The 19,669-nt window shown below is 44.8% G+C and overlaps 1 protein-coding gene across 1 annotated transcript; it reads left to right on the top strand.

The window, feature by feature from the left end:
• Positions 1-8,590: 8,590 nt before the first annotated feature.
• GPR27 (G protein-coupled receptor 27) lies at positions 8,591-12,473 on the top strand. The gene has a single exon (XM_057555187.1). It carries the CDS (start codon positions 8,970-8,972, stop codon positions 10,095-10,097), a length of 1,128 nt encoding a protein of 375 aa, XP_057411170.1. The 5' UTR covers positions 8,591-8,969; the 3' UTR covers positions 10,098-12,473.
• Positions 12,474-19,669: the final 7,196 nt, after the last annotated feature.

The following is a 19,669-nucleotide window of genomic DNA, read 5'->3' as shown; positions in this document are numbered from 1 at the left end:
CCACAGACCAAGAGAAAATATCTGTGAATCATATATCTGAAAAAGAACTTGACTCCAGAATATATTCTTAAAACTTTCAAAAATCAATAATAAAAATATATACAAATGGTATCATGAAAAAAGGGCAAAAAATTGAACAGATTTGCCGGCAAAGAAGATATAGAGATGGCAGATAAGCACATGAGAAGATGCTCAACATCATTAGCCATTATTTCCAACCTAGGAGAATTCTATTCCCAGCCAAACTATCAATCAAGTATGAAGGTAAAAGAAGTGCATTTTCAGATATGTAAAATCTTACTGAGATATATACACCACATAAAAAGAAATGAAAAAAGAAAGAAAGAGAAGGAAAGAAGAAGAAAAAGGTGTGGGCTACAGGAAACAGGAGCTCTGACATAGGAAAGTAGGGAAGAGACAAACATGATGTTGAAGGGAAGTGCCAGGCCAACAGTCGTGCAGACGGCTGTTCAGATCAGATTGAAGAGAATGAAGGTTCCAGGAGAGATGTCTCCAAGGACAAAAATACAACCACCTGATTGGATGATGAGTTTGGCTGTAGTGAGTGAAACTGTATGGTTCTGTCAAAAAGTTTGAGTGGGTTACAGGCACACATCACTTTACGGGGAGGAAAAACCACAATCATTAGCTCTAAGGAAAACAAAAAAGGTGTACAATTCACAAAATGTAGTTATCATGTCTGATTCAGCTGTGGACTATACTACACAGGATGGAATTCTACAATTCCACAGCTCACTGATGCCAAGCTGACTCTAACTAACTTGTATTCATTAGAGTTCTATGCCTGTTAGGAGAGTGGCAGAAGGGTGGCAGCAGGGGGGTGGGGTGGTTCTGAGAAATGTAGCTGTTTACTCATAATGTCTGTGACACTGAAATCAGACCTTCTTAAAATCACATGGAAGTCTAAGGAGAAATGTGCCAAAGTCATACCTTTTATGTGGCTTGTTTCACCATCAAAATCGGTCTGCCTTGCCTCTGAGGTAAGCCCACCTTTTATTTTTGCAGATACTCTCTCTAACAGTGGTAAGAATTCTGGCCAGTGAAAGATTCTATACTTCATCTAAATCAAAACCCAGTGCAAAGCTTGGGGCGGACGGAGGAAGAATTTATGTGTGTGGCTGCGAACGTGTATAGAGGGTGGGTATTTTAAAGAGTTAAACTTTCATTTTTCATTACAAGAAAGTTATTGGATAACTGGTAAAACAGAAAATCAAGAAAGAGTAGGTACATCCCTAAAGGTGTGTCTTATGGGCCTCAGTACCATAGCTTAGACCATTATATAAGGATGTGCTCCAAACATCTGTATCTTAAAAATGATAGTCTCTATAATTCTCTAGAACAGAAAATAACAACAATCAATGCACTATTTGATTTTTGAGTAAATAAGAGAGGAGGGGGAGGAGCGGATTATAGAAGTAGTAGCTCTGATATATACTAATTATATCATGATTCCATACACAGGAAGAGGACATTTAAGCAACAGGGTTGATCCTATCATCTTTGGCACCCACAGTAGCACCCTTGTCCTGATACTTGGCATTCCATCTTTCGAAAGCAAAATTTAGGATCACAACATGATTTAACCCTAGAGGGAGTTGAAGCGGCTATTAAATATTATATAATAGAAAAGAGAGGGGCCACATAAAAGAAGGCTTTTTTCTCACTTGGAGCCATGGCTATAACTCTTTGAAAAAAATATACTACCAAAATATCAAAAATGAGATTTTAAGTGGTGACAAGTGTATATTTTTGTTTCTTCTAAATGTTAGAAGTGTTCATTTTCAAATGATTAAAATACCGCCTATAGCATAATGGTTTTTCTCAATTCTGTACCAAGTAATACAACCTTCAGTTTAGTATTTATTTATAAGATATTGATAGGTTTTTTCCCCTCAATTATGTATTAGTCAACACAGCCCTGTATGTGTACTTATTAAGAATTCAGGCTTTCAGGCCAGGTAGACCAAACTTTAACCTTGCTTTACCACTATAGACTATGTAATTAACTGCTGTAATTAACATAAGACTCAAGGTTCCCCATCTGTAAAATGGGGGTACAGCGTTTTGTAGAAGTAAATTAGACAGTGTATGCAAAACACCTTGGTGTACTAATGGATCTAAAAAAAAAAAAAAACAACATCTTCCCCAATGGGTAGACACTGTACTGTAAAGCTACTGACTGAATAAGAATTTCTTAATCCCTCCTCCCAAATTCATTTTGGCATCAAAGCATGTAAATACTGAAGCAAACCAAAGACACAACCCTTGTACACATAACCATATGGCAAGACATACTGATTTTTGTGACCAAACCCAGGGAAGGGCCCGAGAGTTCACACCTTAAAGGCTTACATTCACTCAGGAAGCAATGAGGAGTCCATGTCACTTTCTAGGCCGGCAGCACTCTTTTGATAAGGATACTTCCTAAGGTTACAGAGGTGACCTGACTTTAATATGAAATATGTGGGTTTTTTCCACAATTATGTTATTTGCTTAGGACATTCAGAGTTGTGCAACTATCATCACTACCTAATTTTAGAACAACTTCATCACCCCCAAAACAAATGCTCCAATACCCATTTGCAGTCACTCTTCAATCCCCTCTACCCCCAAGTCCCTGGCAACTACTAATCTGCTTTCTGTCTCCATAGATTTGCCAACTCTGGTCATTTTATAGAAATGGAAGCGTACAATACATGGCCTTTTGCATTTGACTTCTTCCACTTAGCATAATGTTTTCAAGGTTCGTCCATGTCACAACATATGTCAATACTTCATCCTCTTTTATGAGTGTGTAATATTCCACTACGTGGAGAATTCACATTTTGTTTATCCACTCATCCACTGACAGACAATTGGATTGTTCCCCCCTTGGCTAGTATGAGAAATGCTGCTATATACATCTGTGTACAAATTTTGTGTGGACATGTTTTTATTTCTCTTGGTATATACCTAGGAGTGGTATATAGTGCTGGTATATAGTGCTGGGTCATAGGTAACTGTATGTTTAACTTATGAGAAATTTCCTAACTATTTTCCAAAACAGCTGCATCGTTTTATATTTATACACCAGCATTGTATGAGGTTCTAATTTCTCCACATCATCGTCAACACTTGCTATTGTCTATTTTTGGGATAACAGCCATCCCACTAGGTGTGAAGTGGTATCTCACTATGGTTTTGATTTGCATCTTTCTAATGATTAACGATGGTAAGCATCTTTCCATGTATTTATTGGCCATTTGTATATCTTTTTGAAGAAATGCCTATTCAAATCCTTTGCCCAATTTTAAATTGGACTGTTTGGCTTTTTACTGTTGATTCATAGGCATTCTTTATATATTCTGGATACAATTCCCTCATCAGATATATAACTTGAAAATATCTTCTCGCATTCTGTAGGTTGTCTTTTCACTTTCTTGAAGGTGTTCTTTGAAGTGCAAACTTTAAAAATTTAATAAAATCCAATTTATCTATCTTTTCCATTTTTTGCTCATCCTTTTGGTGTCATATCTAAGAAACGATTGCCTAATCTAAAGTTATGAAAATTCACTATGTTTTCTTCTAAGTTTTACAGTTTTAGCCCTTACATTTATGTCTATGATCCATTTTGAGTTAATTTTTGTATATTATATTTGTGAGGTAAGGGTCCAACTTCATTTTTTTGCACATGGAGAAAACTGTTAAAAGAGTTTTCATTAAACCATATTTTGCTTATTAGAAGTGTGACAGTATGCCATGCATGTACACATAAATGACATATTCAGTCATTTATTCAATAAATATATACAGCAAGGACAATATTTTGAGACATGACCTGATAATTTTTCTCCCTGTTTTTCCCTTTCCTTCCCCACACTGAAGCAGATAGCAGGGTCCAGCCTTCCTCGCCAAGGAGAGGTTTACGGAAGGGAGCTGCCTGACTTTTGTTCTCTCAAACACCTAAATTCTGGGACCACCGATTCCCAGGAGAACTGACCAATTACACTATCCAGAAGAACAAGAAAGAACGGTATTCCCCAATGCCGGAGTAGATAGGCAGTCCCCAGAGATGAAGGCAGAAGGGAGGAGCGAGAGGGTACTGAGAGAGAGGGGATCTGCACCGGGCTTCCCAGACATAGTGCTGAGAGGCATGTAATACGATACACACCCTCAGCCCCGATTCTCACACCCCAAGTCTGGCATGAGGCAGCTAAGAATCACCAAACCACAATGGCTTATAAGGACAGAAACAACATGGCAACAACTGACCAAACATCACTGACCTCCCATACACATGCACACACTTCCCTGAATGACTGTGTGCTGGGCAATCTGGGCACTGGCCTGGAATTACGGCACGTCCCAAAGAAGCAAAGGTCCATGATGAAACCCCAGAAGCACCAAGGTTACATGTTTTTCTTCACCATCCGTGCAAAATGGCAACTCAGTCAGAAATTAAGTTTCTACGAAGCAGTTATATTTCTGGCACCCTTGATTTTATAGACTGACATTCACACCTGCCACACAAATATTGAGACATATAAATATATACACATGTGTGTGTGTGTGTGTGTGTGTGTGTGTGTATGGCATCCTCCTAGGCTAGGCTGAGAATATAAAAGTCAATCAAGCCATGGTTAGCCAAGGTATTTATAGCCTAGTAAGAGCAAAAAATGTATTTACCATTTATTACACACCACCTGGGTGCACACCTTGTGTTACACTCTTTTTTGTAAATGGATTGAATTTAATGGAATCTTCCTCGCAAAAGGCCTTTGAGGTTCAGAGGTTCAGAGAAGGTAAAGGACTTGGCTAAGGATACATGTTAGTAATTGATGGGACTTGGATATGAACTAAGGTATATTTAACTCCAAGTCCATTTGCAGTCCTGAAGTTATGACTCCCTCCCATGGAGAGGCCAATCTGAGTAATATCCTTGGATAACTCAGTATCCATTGGACATAGATTTTGGCTCATGTTTTCTAAGAGTTGGGATGAGACTAAGTCAAACCAACCTTCTCTAACTTGATGCTCAACATGCCCATTGGCAGATGACTAGCCAGAAGCCTGAGGCTGGACAGGAGACATCGGCCAAACTGGCTCCCGTGATTATGGGGACTGTGCCCTTGACTGAATCCGTCAGTCAAGGTCAAGGTCTGTAAACCGGTCTTCCAAACAGCAGACTTCCATTACCGTTCACATCACCTATATGTGCAGCAAAGAAGTAACAGAACTAATTTGGGGTGGAAACCCCAACTTTTCTATCTATGTGCAAAAGGAAGCAATTTTTCTTAGAGGGAAGAATCCCACGGAGCTGTTATGCTTTGAGACGCTAGCACTCAAATTGGTGCCTAAGAAACTATTTCAAATTCTTCAGTGAAGCTTCCTAGAAACAATAAAGGGAAAATAAGTTGATTCTGGCAATGAAATGTTAATAGTTTTTCCTTAAGTATTAATCTTCTGAACAAATGGTGACAATTAAAGAAGCAGGCATATAACTGCTGTGAGAGCCATGATTTATATATTTTCTATTGCTGCTTCTGCTATTTGATCCTGAGAAGATGACTAAACCAAATCCCAAATCCCAAAGAGAAGCATACTGAGCGATGGAGAGAAGTAGAAAACATAGAGAAACCTAAATCATAAGGAACTAATGTCTCTCCTTTTGGGTCCTTTTATGCAGAATAAATCACTCCCCATTCGGGATTGTATAACCATTTACCTTTCATTTTCTCACATACAAACTGAACCTCAGAGGTGAGGACCCTCTGAAATCATTTGGTCCAATTTCTCCTTTTGTAAATGGGAACATTTGAGATTCCAAGAGGTTAAGCGAAATGTCAAGTGGTCATTAGAACAAATAATATGAAGATTTCATCTAAGTGGGAAGGGTACTGACCTAGGAGTGAGAAGACCTGGATTCTACTGCCCACTCCGCCATGTATGAGTTCACAAAATGAAAGCACTGGATGAGATGGTTTTGAAAATCTCTCCCCTCTTTGAAGCAGCTTTAATTCTGTGAACATCAGTAGTGTTTGGTTGTTTGCTTTTAGAAAGGTAGCACCTTTTTTTGCAGTTATGGTGAAGGGGCAATACGTATGGTGGTTATGAGCGTGGGCTCTAGAGTCAGACTTTCCGCCTTGCAATCCCAGCTCTCACACTTACTTGTGGTGAAAGCCTGAACAAATTAACCTCTCTGCCTCATCTGCAAAATGGAAATTGTAACAATACCCACCCCATTAAGGCCCTTAGAATGATGAAACGAGATAACACATGTCAAGTATTCAGCACACCGCCTGGCACATAGCAAGTGCTGAGCGAACACAGGCTGCCCTTAACAGTGTCATAAAGGAACCAGAGTTGGTGTCTCTGTGTGCGTTAAAAGAAGGCATCCCTTCCTCTGGGCAGAAGCAGCCCAAGTGCTAAGGTCCACGTCAAGGCTGGAACTCACTGTCTGTGGCTATGTGCCTGACTCTAAAATATCAAAGTAAGAAATCACTCCCCAGTATCCTTTGCTGATAGTGGTACCCAATGAATATGTGTCTGTTATCATGTAGGCCTTCTAGAAAACTCCTCAGAGGAGGCCCACTTAGATGGCAAGGACACTTCTGCTCTTCTTTTCTTTTCCTTCTTTCTGCCTGGAATGCTGAGGGAATGGCTGGGGTGTCAGCAGCCTACTACTGATCACGAGGAAATGGCTAAAAGATTTTCAGAGACTCAGACTTTCAGCCAATAACTCAATGTCATTAACCTCCAGACTTCTTGTTTTATGAAGAAAATAAACTCATGTACATTTTTGAGCTACTATTATCAAAATGCAATTCCTGACCAAAATACTCTCCAAAATCTACTTCTCTTATCTGTCAACAAATATCTGTAGACTTGCCTGGTCAGCCACTTGTCCCTGGCCACTTAGGGGCCCTAAGTCAGGCCCTCATTGGCCATCACTTAGAGTTTTACAAAATGTCCAAATGCCCTCAAGGTCCTTGCTATTCCAAGTGTGGTCTGTAGACCAGAGGCATTAGTGTCGCCTAGGAAATTATTAGAAAGCCAGCATCTCCGGCCACATCCAGACCTACTGAATCAGGATCCCCAGTGATTTCTGTGCACATTAAAGGCTAAGGCTCTGGACTAGACTTCCGGACTCTGCTCTGTCATTCCTCTTAAACACTACTGTCAAAATAATCTTCCTGACGCACATCAGTAGTTGTCTAATCACAGCACTTTCCTCAGAAACCTCCAAGGGCTCCTGACTATCTATAGACTAAAGTTTAGACTCCTCAGCCTGACAAGTCTTTCTATGATCTTGTGTCATCCTAAAAATGCCCATCAAAGGGCCTGCCATGCCAATAAACAATATTCTGCATAAAACAAAGCAAAAAATGAGTGTACCTGAGAAAGAACATATTTCTTAAGTCTGGCTTCTCCATCCGAGGCATTGGGGATACAGTGTTAGGAAAAACCAGACACAGTCCCTTGCCTTCCTGGAGCTTAGAGATCAGTTGAAAGGACAGGATCTTCAAAAGCAATAAAAATACATAGTAGTAAATATTAAGTGCTAAGAAGGAAATGAATGGGCAATGGTACAGAGTCAGCTAGACTGGTCAGAAGAGTGGCCCAGAGGCTGCGGAGCCTGCTGAAGGGCTGGTCCAGGCAGAGGGAACAGACCGCGCAAAGCCTAGAGAGAACTTGGTGCGTCTGAAGTTCAGAACAGGGGCTGCCCTTTCGGGCTTACCCAGAAGATTGACAGCCTGGGAGGAAGGTGACATGGGATTCACCTTCGAAATCAAGGGAAAATGCTGAATTTCTTCTCCCTGACAGATGCCTTCACTGGGACCACGAATGGGGCAGAGAGCAGGGTATGCTTCAGGGTCGCTGTGAGTCCAGCCGTGGAAATCAGACCGAGTGAAATTTGAATCTCAGCTCTACCACTTACCGGCTCTCAACTCCCCTGACCTCCAAGCCTCTGCTTCCTCAGATATAAAGCGGGTTTAAGCATAGAACCAACTTTGTCATTACTGTGAACGCTGAGGGCGTAAAGCTCCCCAGAACACTGCCACCCACATCAGTGCTGACCTGAATACTAGAGGTTACGAGGCTGTGATCACGACGATGACTGTGAATTACTATGAGCTTGCGGGCAGAGGGCTCATCCCAGATCCTCCGGTCCCACACCCCGCCCCCACGCCCCTAGGCCTCCCGACCCTGCCATCCCAGGCAACCTCCCCCCGCGCACGGCCACCTCAGTGACCCCAGGGCGGGCGCCGGGCACCGCCGCCGGACCCCTGTTACCTGGGGCCAAACGTGACCTGCCGCCACCTCGCGTCCTGGGCCCTGCCTCCCTCCCGGCCGCCTCCCGGCCGCCTCCCGGCCGCCTCCCGGCCCCGCAGATGCGGCGGCGGCGCCCCCAGCCCAGCCCGGCCCGGGCGGCGCGGGATGCCTCGGCGGGGCTGGCGGCGGCGGCCACGCGGCGCGCTCCGGCGGAGGGGAGGGGGCTCCGCGGCGGCGGCGGCGGCGGCGGCGGCGGCGGCGGCGGCGGCGGCGGCAGCGGCGGCGGCAGCGGCGGCAGCGGCAGCAGCGGCAGCGGCAGCGGCAGCGGCGGCGGCTGGCCCGGCGTGGGGCAGAGCCCAGAGGCGCGGCGGCGGCGGCGGAGGAAGAGGAGGAGGAGGAGGATGCAGGGACTGCGGGCGGCGGCGCGGCCCGGTCCGCAGTGAAGCCCGCGGCGCCCGAGGCGCAGGGAGTGGCCGTCGCCTCCTGCGCGCACCATTCCTGAGATGGCGGCGACGCGGCGGCAGCTCGGGGAGCCGAGGAGGGGTCAGCCGGGCGCGGGCTGAGCCCCGCCGGCCCGGGAGCTCGCCGGGGACCCGCGCGCTTGGTGGGGTTCCAGCCGGCCGGCAGGCCTGCGGAGCGGCGAGGCCGGGGGCGGCCCCGGAGCGGAGCGCGGCGCCCGGCCCGGGGAGGCCGCGATGGCGAACGCGAGCGAGCCGGGCGGCGGCGGCGGCGAGGCGGCCGCCCTGGGCCTCAAGCTGGCCACGCTCAGCCTGCTGCTGTGCGTGAGCCTCGCGGGCAACGTGCTGTTCGCGCTGCTGATCGTGCGGGAGCGCAGCCTGCACCGCGCCCCTTACTACCTGCTGCTCGACCTGTGCCTGGCCGACGGGCTGCGCGCGCTCGCCTGCCTCCCGGCCGTCATGCTGGCGGCGCGGCGGGCAGCGGCCGCCGCGGGGGCGCCGCCGGGCGCGCTGGGCTGCAAGCTGCTCGCCTTCCTGGCCGCGCTCTTCTGCTTCCACGCCGCCTTCCTGCTGCTCGGCGTAGGCGTCACCCGCTACCTGGCCATAGCGCACCACCGCTTCTACGCCGAGCGCCTGGCCGGCTGGCCGTGCGCCGCCATGCTGGTGTGCGCCGCCTGGGCGCTGGCGCTGGCCGCGGCCTTCCCGCCCGTGCTGGACGGCGGCGGCGGCGACGACGAGGACGCGCCGTGCGCCCTGGAGCAGCGGCCCGACGGCGCCCCCGGCGCGCTGGGCTTCCTGCTGCTGCTGGCCGTGGTGGTGGGCGCCACGCACCTCGTCTACCTCCGCCTGCTCTTCTTCATCCACGATCGCCGCAAGATGCGGCCCGCGCGCCTCGTGCCCGCCGTCAGCCACGACTGGACCTTCCACGGCCCCGGCGCCACCGGCCAGGCGGCAGCCAACTGGACGGCGGGCTTCGGCCGCGGGCCCACGCCGCCCGCGCTCGTGGGCATCCGGCCGGCCGGGCCCGGCCGCGGCGCGCGCCGCCTCCTCGTGCTCGAGGAGTTCAAGACAGAGAAGAGGCTGTGCAAGATGTTCTACGCCATCACGCTGCTCTTCCTGCTCCTCTGGGGGCCCTACGTCGTGGCCAGTTACCTGCGGGTCCTGGTGCGGCCCGGCGCTGTCCCCCAGGCCTACCTGACGGCCTCCGTGTGGCTGACCTTCGCGCAGGCCGGCATCAACCCCGTCGTGTGCTTCCTCTTCAACAGAGAGCTCAGGGACTGCTTCCGGGCCCAGTTCCCCTGCTGCCAGAGCCCCCAGGCCACCCAGGCCACCCTCCCCTGCGACTTGAAAGGCATCGGTTTGTAAGTGGCTCTCCCGCCACCTGCACCCCAACCCGGCCTCTCCCTTTGGCTTGGACAGTGACGTCTTTTCTCCCCCTTCTGCCCCCTGTTTAATTTTCTGAGCTGCCTTCAAAACGGCTCTCGAACTGCATCATCACTAGGATTGTACAGACCCCTTTCGGGGAGGGTTTTGAAGTCCCAGCCCCACCCCCGCTCCTTGCGATTGTCCTCCTAAATATATTTTCATCCTGACAGTAGGCCCTGGAGTCTTGGTACTGGCACTGATGTCTTTTATTCCATGAGTTACTTTTTTTTTTTTTTTTTTTCAATAAAGGCTAAACATTTTCTTTATGCAACCTTTCCTAAAGACCATGGCCAGTTTTCTACAGAAGCTATTTTTGACAACCTCAAGTGGCATTACATTTTGCAGTGAGGTAGAGGAACCCAGGGGGACTTCACAAGTTCGATTTCTTGAGGGTCTTCTGTTGGCAGCAGGAGAAAGAGGGAAAGTTGTCTCAAGTTCCCTCTGAATTGCCATCGGTGGGGTCAGTTGGACTGCTCTGGTTCTTTGAAGGCGCTGAGAATTTTGTTCAGTATTGATATTGAATTTAAAGAGCAGAAATGGGAACGAGTAGCAAGGCAGTCATTTTTAGTCAGTAACAAGTAACACAAGATTTGTTTCCTACCTTGCTTCATACTACTAGGAAATGCCCGTCAGCAACAACTGCTCTTTGTATAATACCAATCTTGAGTGGAAACATTTCTGTAAAACTGTACCTTTCAAAAGAGTAAAAAGTGTTTTGGTTAGTAATGGTGTGGAGAAGATACAGTATTGCATGTTTTCGTATTGTGGTGGTTCACAGATTGGGAGGGCTCGGAGACAAGCAGAGTACTAAATCAAAACTGTTTAGGTATTTTTTGCCAATAAAAATTAAAATAATTTTAGGGGAACAGTTTGTGCTTTGAAGAGCCCAGTTTTATTCTGTCTTATGAAACTAATTGCCACTTTGAAAATTGTTTTTCTTTTGTTCATGGTATAAATGGATGGAATATAATGATAACTCTACTTCTATGAGACAAAGCATTTCCTTAAAATGTTTGCTAGGTTAAGCTGTGCTGTTCTCCTGATGGTTATTTTAAATTAATAATGAGAACTATAATTTTAAATACTATTTCTTTGTTAGACGCATTGTAACCTTAAGTTGAAAGACTAAATTCTGCAAGTACTGTATTTTTTCGCTTATAATGCTACATTTTTATTAACGTATCTTCCGTTTTGAGGATTTATATCTGTATTTCTCTTTGCATTATATAAATATACCAGTATTTTCATTCTGGAGTGGGTTTTTGTTCCTGTTGTTTGAGGCTGTGACAGGTGGTAATATGCGTCTAAGTAAGGTACTCATGTTTTTATTATCCTTTTAGTGCATGCTGTTTAGCTGACCATAATTTCTAAGACATTTGGAGGCTTGTTAACTTAAAATGCAAGATAAAAAATCTGCAGATCTTCTCTTCAAGGGAAGAAGCAGTATATATATATATATATATATATATATATATACTGCTTCAAAACTTTTTTATGAACACATAAAACATGAATGTAAGCAAAGTAACCATTTTGATAAAATAATAATTAAAGTGGGTACAGTAAATATATTGAAGTTTGAGTTGCGCATAATATAAACTATTAAATATTCAGTCCAAGATGGATAAGTCATAATAAGAGGGTGTGGCCAATTTATCACAGGTGAATGGTCAGCATTATTTTATTTTGTCCGTAAATGTCAATCTGTCTATGCAGACAGTCTCCTATTTGGAAAATACGAGTAACTATCAGCCTGTTTCTTCCCAGATCATAGGACCGGGTAGACATTAATTATCCAAGGGCCACCCATCAGAAATCTTATCTTATCTAAAGACAGGCCCAGGAAGTAAATCTCTCCTCATCCAACATCCCCCCACCGGCCACAAGTGATCGAAGTTCAAAAAATAGAAGTCACTAAGCCTATGTGATCAGCAGAATTTTTAGCACCTGCCATGGCATAGGAACTAGGCTGTCAGGGCTAACTCCTGTTTTTTGTTTTGCTTTGTTCTGACTGGATGGGAGATTTCTAATGAGAATTCAAGTGACAAGTAATGAGAAATGACGGCCAACTGTAAAGGAAAAAGAAGAACCAAGAGATGCAGAGGAACTAGCTGTCCAGAGGAATACTGTGCAGGAGCAAAACTCCCCTTGCACCTCAACAGCTACTTTCATCACTGAATTTATTAGCCTGTACTTTGATTGTTAATTATATTAATAAAGAATCATCAAGAGAAGGTTACTTGTATTTCAGAATACTCTACTCCTTGTACCAGGACAGGAACAATGTATTTGGGGAAGACTTCCATTAAAATAGCTCATTTTCTGTCATTGAAAAGTTAATTTAGCACAACTCCCCCGCCGCTCCTCCCCAGGTGAAATAAATGGGTTATGTCTATACTTGAAGCAAAAGAAAATAGATTGCTTGTCTATAAATCTCTGCATGTCCTGGCATGGAATTATTGGGTGAAAAATGAGCATTTTTAGGTCTTTTGACACCATACGTTAAATCGCTTTGCAGAAAGACATATCTACTTTTAGATTTCCACCTCACCATGTTCATTTTTTACAAATTGAAATATCTCAAAGTGGGGAAGCGAATAACAAATCAATAACCATAATGATGAAGAATAACCTCCATATGCACCATTCAGCCTTGCCAGATCTTGTCAGTCTTGCCATATTGGTTTCTACCTTTCCTTTTCTCTTTTCTTTCCTTTTCCTTTCTTCCCTTTTTCCTCTTCTTTCTTCCCTTCCTCCCTCTCTTATTCCTTCTCTCCCTCCTTCCCTCCTTCTCTTTATTTTCTTCCTTCCCTTTCTCTTTCTCCCTTTCTTTCTTCCTCTTTTTGAAAGAAAGAAGATAACAACACAATCATTTCTGCCAAGGCTTTGGGCTCACCATCAGCCATCTACATTTTCAAATGCCCTGCCCCTAAGAGGTTAACAGGGTCCCAGGTCCTGGGGCTGAGTCAGGATGGATCATTGGGTTGGCAGGATTGGTTCTACCCTTCACTGTCTTTCCATGACCCATACAAGTGCAAATTTCTGGTTTGCCACAGAAGGCCTTTTATGGTCCGGCCCCTCCACCACCCTGGCCTCATCTTCCCCTTGTATTTCCATCTCTCCCTTCTCTGGTTACCTTTGTATAAGCTCTCCCTGGAAAGCCCGTCCCCCTCCTCTGCCTGGGGAATCCCTCACCAGCTCCTCTAGAGCAGAGGCAATATTCACAATATGTAATAACTGGGATGGCACGGGCATAACTAACCTGTACAGCCATACCCCTGGGTCTTGGCTGAACATCAGGTTTGTGCTGGACTCAGATCCAAGACTTCTGGAAGGCCTTCTTGGCCCAGTCACCCCTCTGCTGGGCTCTCATGGTGCACACCTGGGCTCCTGGCTCCCCCGCTGGTCTCACATCCTCCCTCTCCCTACTCAGGCTCTGTGCTCCAGCCACTCCAAGTCACTGGCAGTGCCCTGAACAGACCATACTGGGTCACACCAACATGCCTTTGCTGTGTTGTTTCTTGCGTCCAAAGTCCTTACTTCCTCTTTTCCCAACTCAACTGCTGTTAAGCTTTCAAACATACAGGCTGAACTCTTAGACATAAAGGGTGAACTAACCTCTACAGAGAAGGGGAGATTGTCCCCGTGCAGGTCCTGAAAATTTTCCAAGTCTCCAAACACAGTCATTAGATCTGAGTGCCACGGTGGGCTGAGTAGCCGGCTTACTGGCATTTCAAGTTGTCCGTGCATTGAGATGGCTGAGGTTGTGAAATGCAGTGGACTCAAAACACTGTTCTCCATTCACCTGGTAGACGTGCCACTCTGTGTGACCCTCCAAGACCACTGGACTTCAAGACCCCCTCTGTGAGGGGCAAAGGAGGTAATGGGAAACTGTCTCCACCCATCCATATTCTAGACCCATATCGTTATCTTTTGCATTGTTTATTAGCTGTTTCTGGAGTAAACAAAATTAAAAGCAAACTTGATCTGAGTCCACGGGGTTCTTTATGCTTTTTCTCCAACTTGGACAAGACTTTTGGGATCTACCTCAGCCTAAGAACAGAGCCCTCTTGCCCTCCCTTTTCCTTCCTTTTGGGATATTTTTGATGAGGTTGTAATGCTTGGAGCCACAGCAGCCATCTTGCAACCATGAGAAGAGATACTGTCAACATGGTGAAAATAGCAGACCAGAAAGATAAAAAGAGCAGACATCTGTTTTAACATTGTTGATCTACTTACCCAAATATGCAACCTCATATCTCTAGATTTTAGATTTCTGGTCTTGAAATAAAAACTGCTATTGCTTCAGCCACTAATATTTTCAGAAAGCCTGTTATTTGAAGCAACAATTAACTGCAACAATACTTAAAACAATTCCATCCTCTCCACTCCCTTGACAGATATGCCTGATATCCTGGAACTGTAGTCACAAATTTTTAAAAATTAGACTTATTTAATTCAATTCACATTTCCAGTTATCAGATCATTCAGCCTGCTGTTAACTGTTAGATTAACCTGGCTCTGGAAAAAAATAATACAATAAATTTGACTTGATTTCTTAGATTGAAATAAATCTAGAAGATTTTAAAAAATAACTATTACAAGGCTGGTTCTATTTAATTGCACTTTATAAAAACTGTTATCATGATCAGTGTATTTTTAAGCTTTTAGTATGATAAATTTAGTTATAGGAATCTGGAAAACCACTTGAATGAATCCATCTAATCCATAGGTATTTAAGTGAATAAGAAGCCAGTTTCTATGTTGGGAAGTGCAGGGGAACACAGAGGATAAGAAAGGTCCAGTTCTCCTGCTGATGAGTTAGCAAGGTAATTGGAGAAATCTGGCAAATGTGCCCCAAACCATAAATCAAGGCAGAACATGAGATACGCCAGACGAGAGATCGAGAAAAAGAGCTCGGGATAATGAGGAGAACAGACCTCACAGCCGATTGCCCAGAAAGGGCCCTTAGGCAGACTATCTCTGGTTGCCCTACTGAGGGAAGCAGGAAAAACCAGAAGACGGAACAAAAAATTGTCCAGTTTCCATCTTCCCCATCTTTCTGATTCCCACATTCTCCTCACTCTGGGGTCCATTTTCAAAATAAGTGTTTCTAAGGGAAATAAAACCACATAATTCTCTCTTCAAAGTTTTCTGTTCCAACTCTATGCGAATGCTCAAGTGCCAGTAAGGGATATGGTCCTTGTAATGGAGAAAGTTTGTTACCTAAAATCTTTTTGCAGGGAGAGCCAGCAAATCAGATTAGAAATGTCAGAACCGAACAGAAATCAAACACGTAGCTCTCCAGGAGACCACTCTCCTCGCTTTTCAAAGAAAGGAGGAGTAGCAGGCTTAACGCTACAGAAAAAGGTATTTTGTGCTTTTGTTCAAGGGAAAAGGAGAAGAAAAGTCTTAGTAAGTATTCGATTCACCCTATATACTGGTTGCAGGCATTTAAGATAAATAAATAGCTTGAAATTTATATCTGAAAGCCTGAAGACTCAAAGTCACTTCAAATTACACAGAGAAAACATGCACAAATGTTTTAAGCTGCAATGTCAAGGCATAAATGCAACTGTCTTATTTCTCAGTAACATTAAGGAGACAGGTAAATTAAAGCTATTTTACCACTTGGCTTCTAGGAGGAATAATTTAGTCATTTACAAATGAAGTTTTAACTGGCCAGCCTATTCTACGGTAGAGAAGATGTAAACTGGTAGGAAAGTGTATATTTGAAAACATCACTCGAGATATTTTTATTACCTGAGTTATGCCAGTCTGCTTAGCTTTCTGGGATGGAAATCTTGCTTTCTGCCAGGATGTGATATCTGAGAAGCACACACTGTTTTTCGGTTAGAATCTGTGTTGGAACCTGGAGGGTGCAATAAATGGTTTCACTTTCTTGAAGATACGTAGATGTGCTGTAATTTTGAAAGGCTTTGAAAACTTATTAAAGTTGCAACGCTGACTTAATACATGCCTTATTAAAATATTCTCTAGAGATCATAAAATTTAAAATGCATGAGGGGATGAAACTTGTCCTTGCCTTTTTCATTTAACGTATTTATGTTTTTCCTTTTACCCCCCCACCCCGTTATATTTTCCTCCTATAGTCCCTGAGTCCTGACCAATTTGCATTGCAATGTGCTTAGTAGAAGAAAAAAGGCAGAACAGATAGGAAAGAACCCCTGTCACAGGTATTCATTCTGGAGAGTGACATACTAAAGAGTTTAACTGTATAGTGTGTAATTCTTTTAACCCACAGGCACGATCCAGTTCATTTGCATATCTATCTTGAGGAATTATGGGATACCAAAGCTATTTCTAGAATTTGATTTGCATAATTGTTCTAATCCTTTATGAGTAGGGTGACATGTGGTCTGACAAAAGATTTTTTTTTTAATTTGTAAGTTACTGTATAAGTTTTATAAAGATATTAGAATTAAACACCTTTAGATATATATTTAATACCTGCCTCTATAAAAAGGAACACAATTATACAAAGGCGTGATTAGTCTTCTGCTAACGGCATGTTACTTTACTTTTTGCTAGTTGGAAAAACACCTTCGTTCATTGAAAGTCTGTCTTTTGAAGTTTATTCTTTTTTTTCTAGCACCTCTTGGTGAGATTAAAATTCATTTAAACGTCATAAGAAAACGTGCGGTTGTAATGAGCCTCAGTGACTCTCCCTGTCTCCCAAATTTCTTAATTCGTGGGTAGATGACATATTTGAGTTTGAAACAGTAGAAGCAAGAAATACATTTAGCGACTTCCCTCGTGGTGCAATGGTTGGGAATCCGCCTGCCAAGGCAAGGGACACGGGTTTGATCCCTGGTCCGGGAAGATCCCGCATGCCGCGGAGCAATTAAGCCCGTACGCCACAACTACTGAGCCTGCGCTCTTGAGCCCGTGCGCCACAACTACTGAAGCCCACGTGCCTGGAGCCCGTGCTCCGCAACAAGAGAAGCCACTGCACCGCGCACCGCAACGAAGAGTAGGCCCCGCTCGCCACAACTAGAGAAAGCCCGCGCTCCGCAACAAAGACCCAACGCAGCCAAAATAAATAAATTAAAAAAGCATTTACACGTTTTCCTAGAGTATGGAACAGGAACGCTCTTGTAACCAAAGAATGTGAATTTAACCATTTCTGATTTGAAGATTCTTCTTCCATTTGGTTATCAGTTTCTCATTATGATATTTTTTCAGGACTGCAATAAAGATGACAACTCCATTCTGGCTGTTTGAGCACTGACCACGCTCCAGCCTCACACTCTCTTCTCTGTTCCTCCCCACAGCCCCAGCAGGTAGGCATTCTCACCCAGCCCTGCCTCCTGACCATACTAAAACCAACCAAACTGCCTCGCTGTTGCCACTTTGGGCTGACGCGCACCTGCTCTGTTCTCACCAGAAAATCCCACGACGTGAGTCATCCATGTTGTCACGTCTTCCCAGTGTGTGTGGCAGCACCTGTCCCAACATCCAAACCAATTTGGGGGATTGGGGGTTGAGTCCGCCTTCTGCAGGGCAACCACTGTGCAAGAACACCAAGACAAAGTTTGTAAGATCACAGAAAGAAGTATTAACCAAATGATGCACTTTTGAAAAGAATGATTCCATTCGTATTGATTAGGGGAGAAGCGGAAGTGTTTTAACAGAGCCCTCGAATCGGAGTGGCTGAACTGCTTCTCTGGGCTGCTGGGTGACTGCTTCAGGAAGTCGTTCAGTGACTCACTGGTGGGTTAGCCCTACCTTCACTCTCTGGGTCCAAAGGAGCCAGATTCATTGCTGCATCTCCCTGCTGGAGAGGAAGGGGAGTGCAATTTACTTTTAAGGCAGTGAGGCATATCACTTCTGCCCACGCTCCATTGCTAAGTCACATCTGGCTAAGGGTTGCTGGTAAATGCAGTCTCTAGATGTCTGGATGAGTGACTGGGTACCCAGGTAAAACCTCTTGGGGGAGGGGCAAGGGGAGGGAGAGAAAGAAGGGAGAAAAGAGGGAGGAGGGGGGAGGGAGGAAAGAGAGAAAAGAGAGAGGGATGGGGGAGGGGCGGGGAGAGAGAGAGAATTTGAGAATGAATTAATGAATTGTGGAAGACAACTGGAGTCTACGAGCCATACCTTCCATTCAGGGATTTTCCCCCTCCTTAACCGAATCCAGGAGAATTAACAGAGAATATTTAACATCAGTTGTCCAACGGACTGACGATAGCAGACTACATTTAACTCCCAGAACCCAATCACAATACATAGTTAGCAATATTATTGTGAAAATTTCTTACTTTGAGCAGCAAATATTTTCTTTTAAAATTTTATACAAGAGTAGGGCTTCCCTGGTGGCGCAGTGGTTGAGAATCTGCCTGCTAATGCAGGGGACACGGGTTCGAGCCCTGGCCTGGGAAGATCCCACATGCCGCAGAGCGGCTGGGCCCGTGAGCCACAACTGCTGAGCCTGCGCGTCTGGAGCCTGTGCTCCGCAACGAGAGGCCGCGACGGTGAGAGGCCCGCGCATCGCGATGAAGAGTGGCCCCCGCTTGCCACAACTGGAGAAAGCCCTCACACAGAAATGAAGACCCAACACAGCCAAAATCAATCAATCAATCAATCAATCAAACATACGCATCTGATTCAAGATCCTCATTAAAAAAAAAAAAAAAAAATTTTATACAAGAGTAAATATTCATTCATATATGCACATCCTGGGTCTGAAAATATTTCGCTCCTCCATTTTGAACTCCAACTTGGGATTTCAAAAATATATCTTAAGAGGAAATGTTTAGGAGGCCAGACTGATCAGTGAAAGGTCCGTGGCAACATCTAAGCAGAGAGCCATCACAAAAGAAGAAGGATTGATGTTACTACCAACACACAAGGCTGTGCCTGTCCATCTCACAGTGGACCTTATGGAGAAGGGACCAAACTGATTTGATTCGAGACAAGACAGGAGAGGTGAAGGTTTGAGGATGGGGTGGGAGGTGGGTAGAGGTGGAACAAGACTGGCATTGAGACGATCATTATTGATAAGATGCTGCATGATGGAGACAGAGGCTTCCTCATACAATTTTGTTTCGTTTTGTGGATGTTTAAAAATTTCCATAAGAAGAAGTTACTGTTTTGCTTGTTTGCTTTGGAGAATGAACCACACACACTCATGCCAGCCTCACGACTGTCTCTAGGGGACGGGCCTGTTCCCAGTCACGTGAGAAAACGCCACTTGTGAAAACCATTAAAATGGTCCCTGACTTTATAATCTTCTGAAAAATGAAGTGAGAGAAGAGTGGGGTGAGATTTCTGAGGAGAGAACCAATGATGAGTAAAGTCTGTCTATGTGTTTCATCTATCACTGGTCTGGTTTGGTAAAGCGCCAACAAAAGACTACAGGGATAGGCTGGGACGGATGCAGGTCTTCAGTTACATAACCGGGTTTGTAAGGGCACAGTTTTGGCGCACACTTTTCTACAGTTAAAAAAAATGCTGCTCTTAAAAAAAGGCTCAAGTCAGACATGACAGTTTTC

The sequence above is a fragment of the Balaenoptera acutorostrata genome, chromosome 10 (assembly GCF_949987535.1).
Source record: "Balaenoptera acutorostrata chromosome 10, mBalAcu1.1, whole genome shotgun sequence".
NCBI lineage: Eukaryota > Metazoa > Chordata > Mammalia > Artiodactyla > Balaenopteridae > Balaenoptera > Balaenoptera acutorostrata.
Note: the sequence above shows the minus strand (reverse complement) of the source record. Positions and strands in the feature narration are given on the sequence as shown.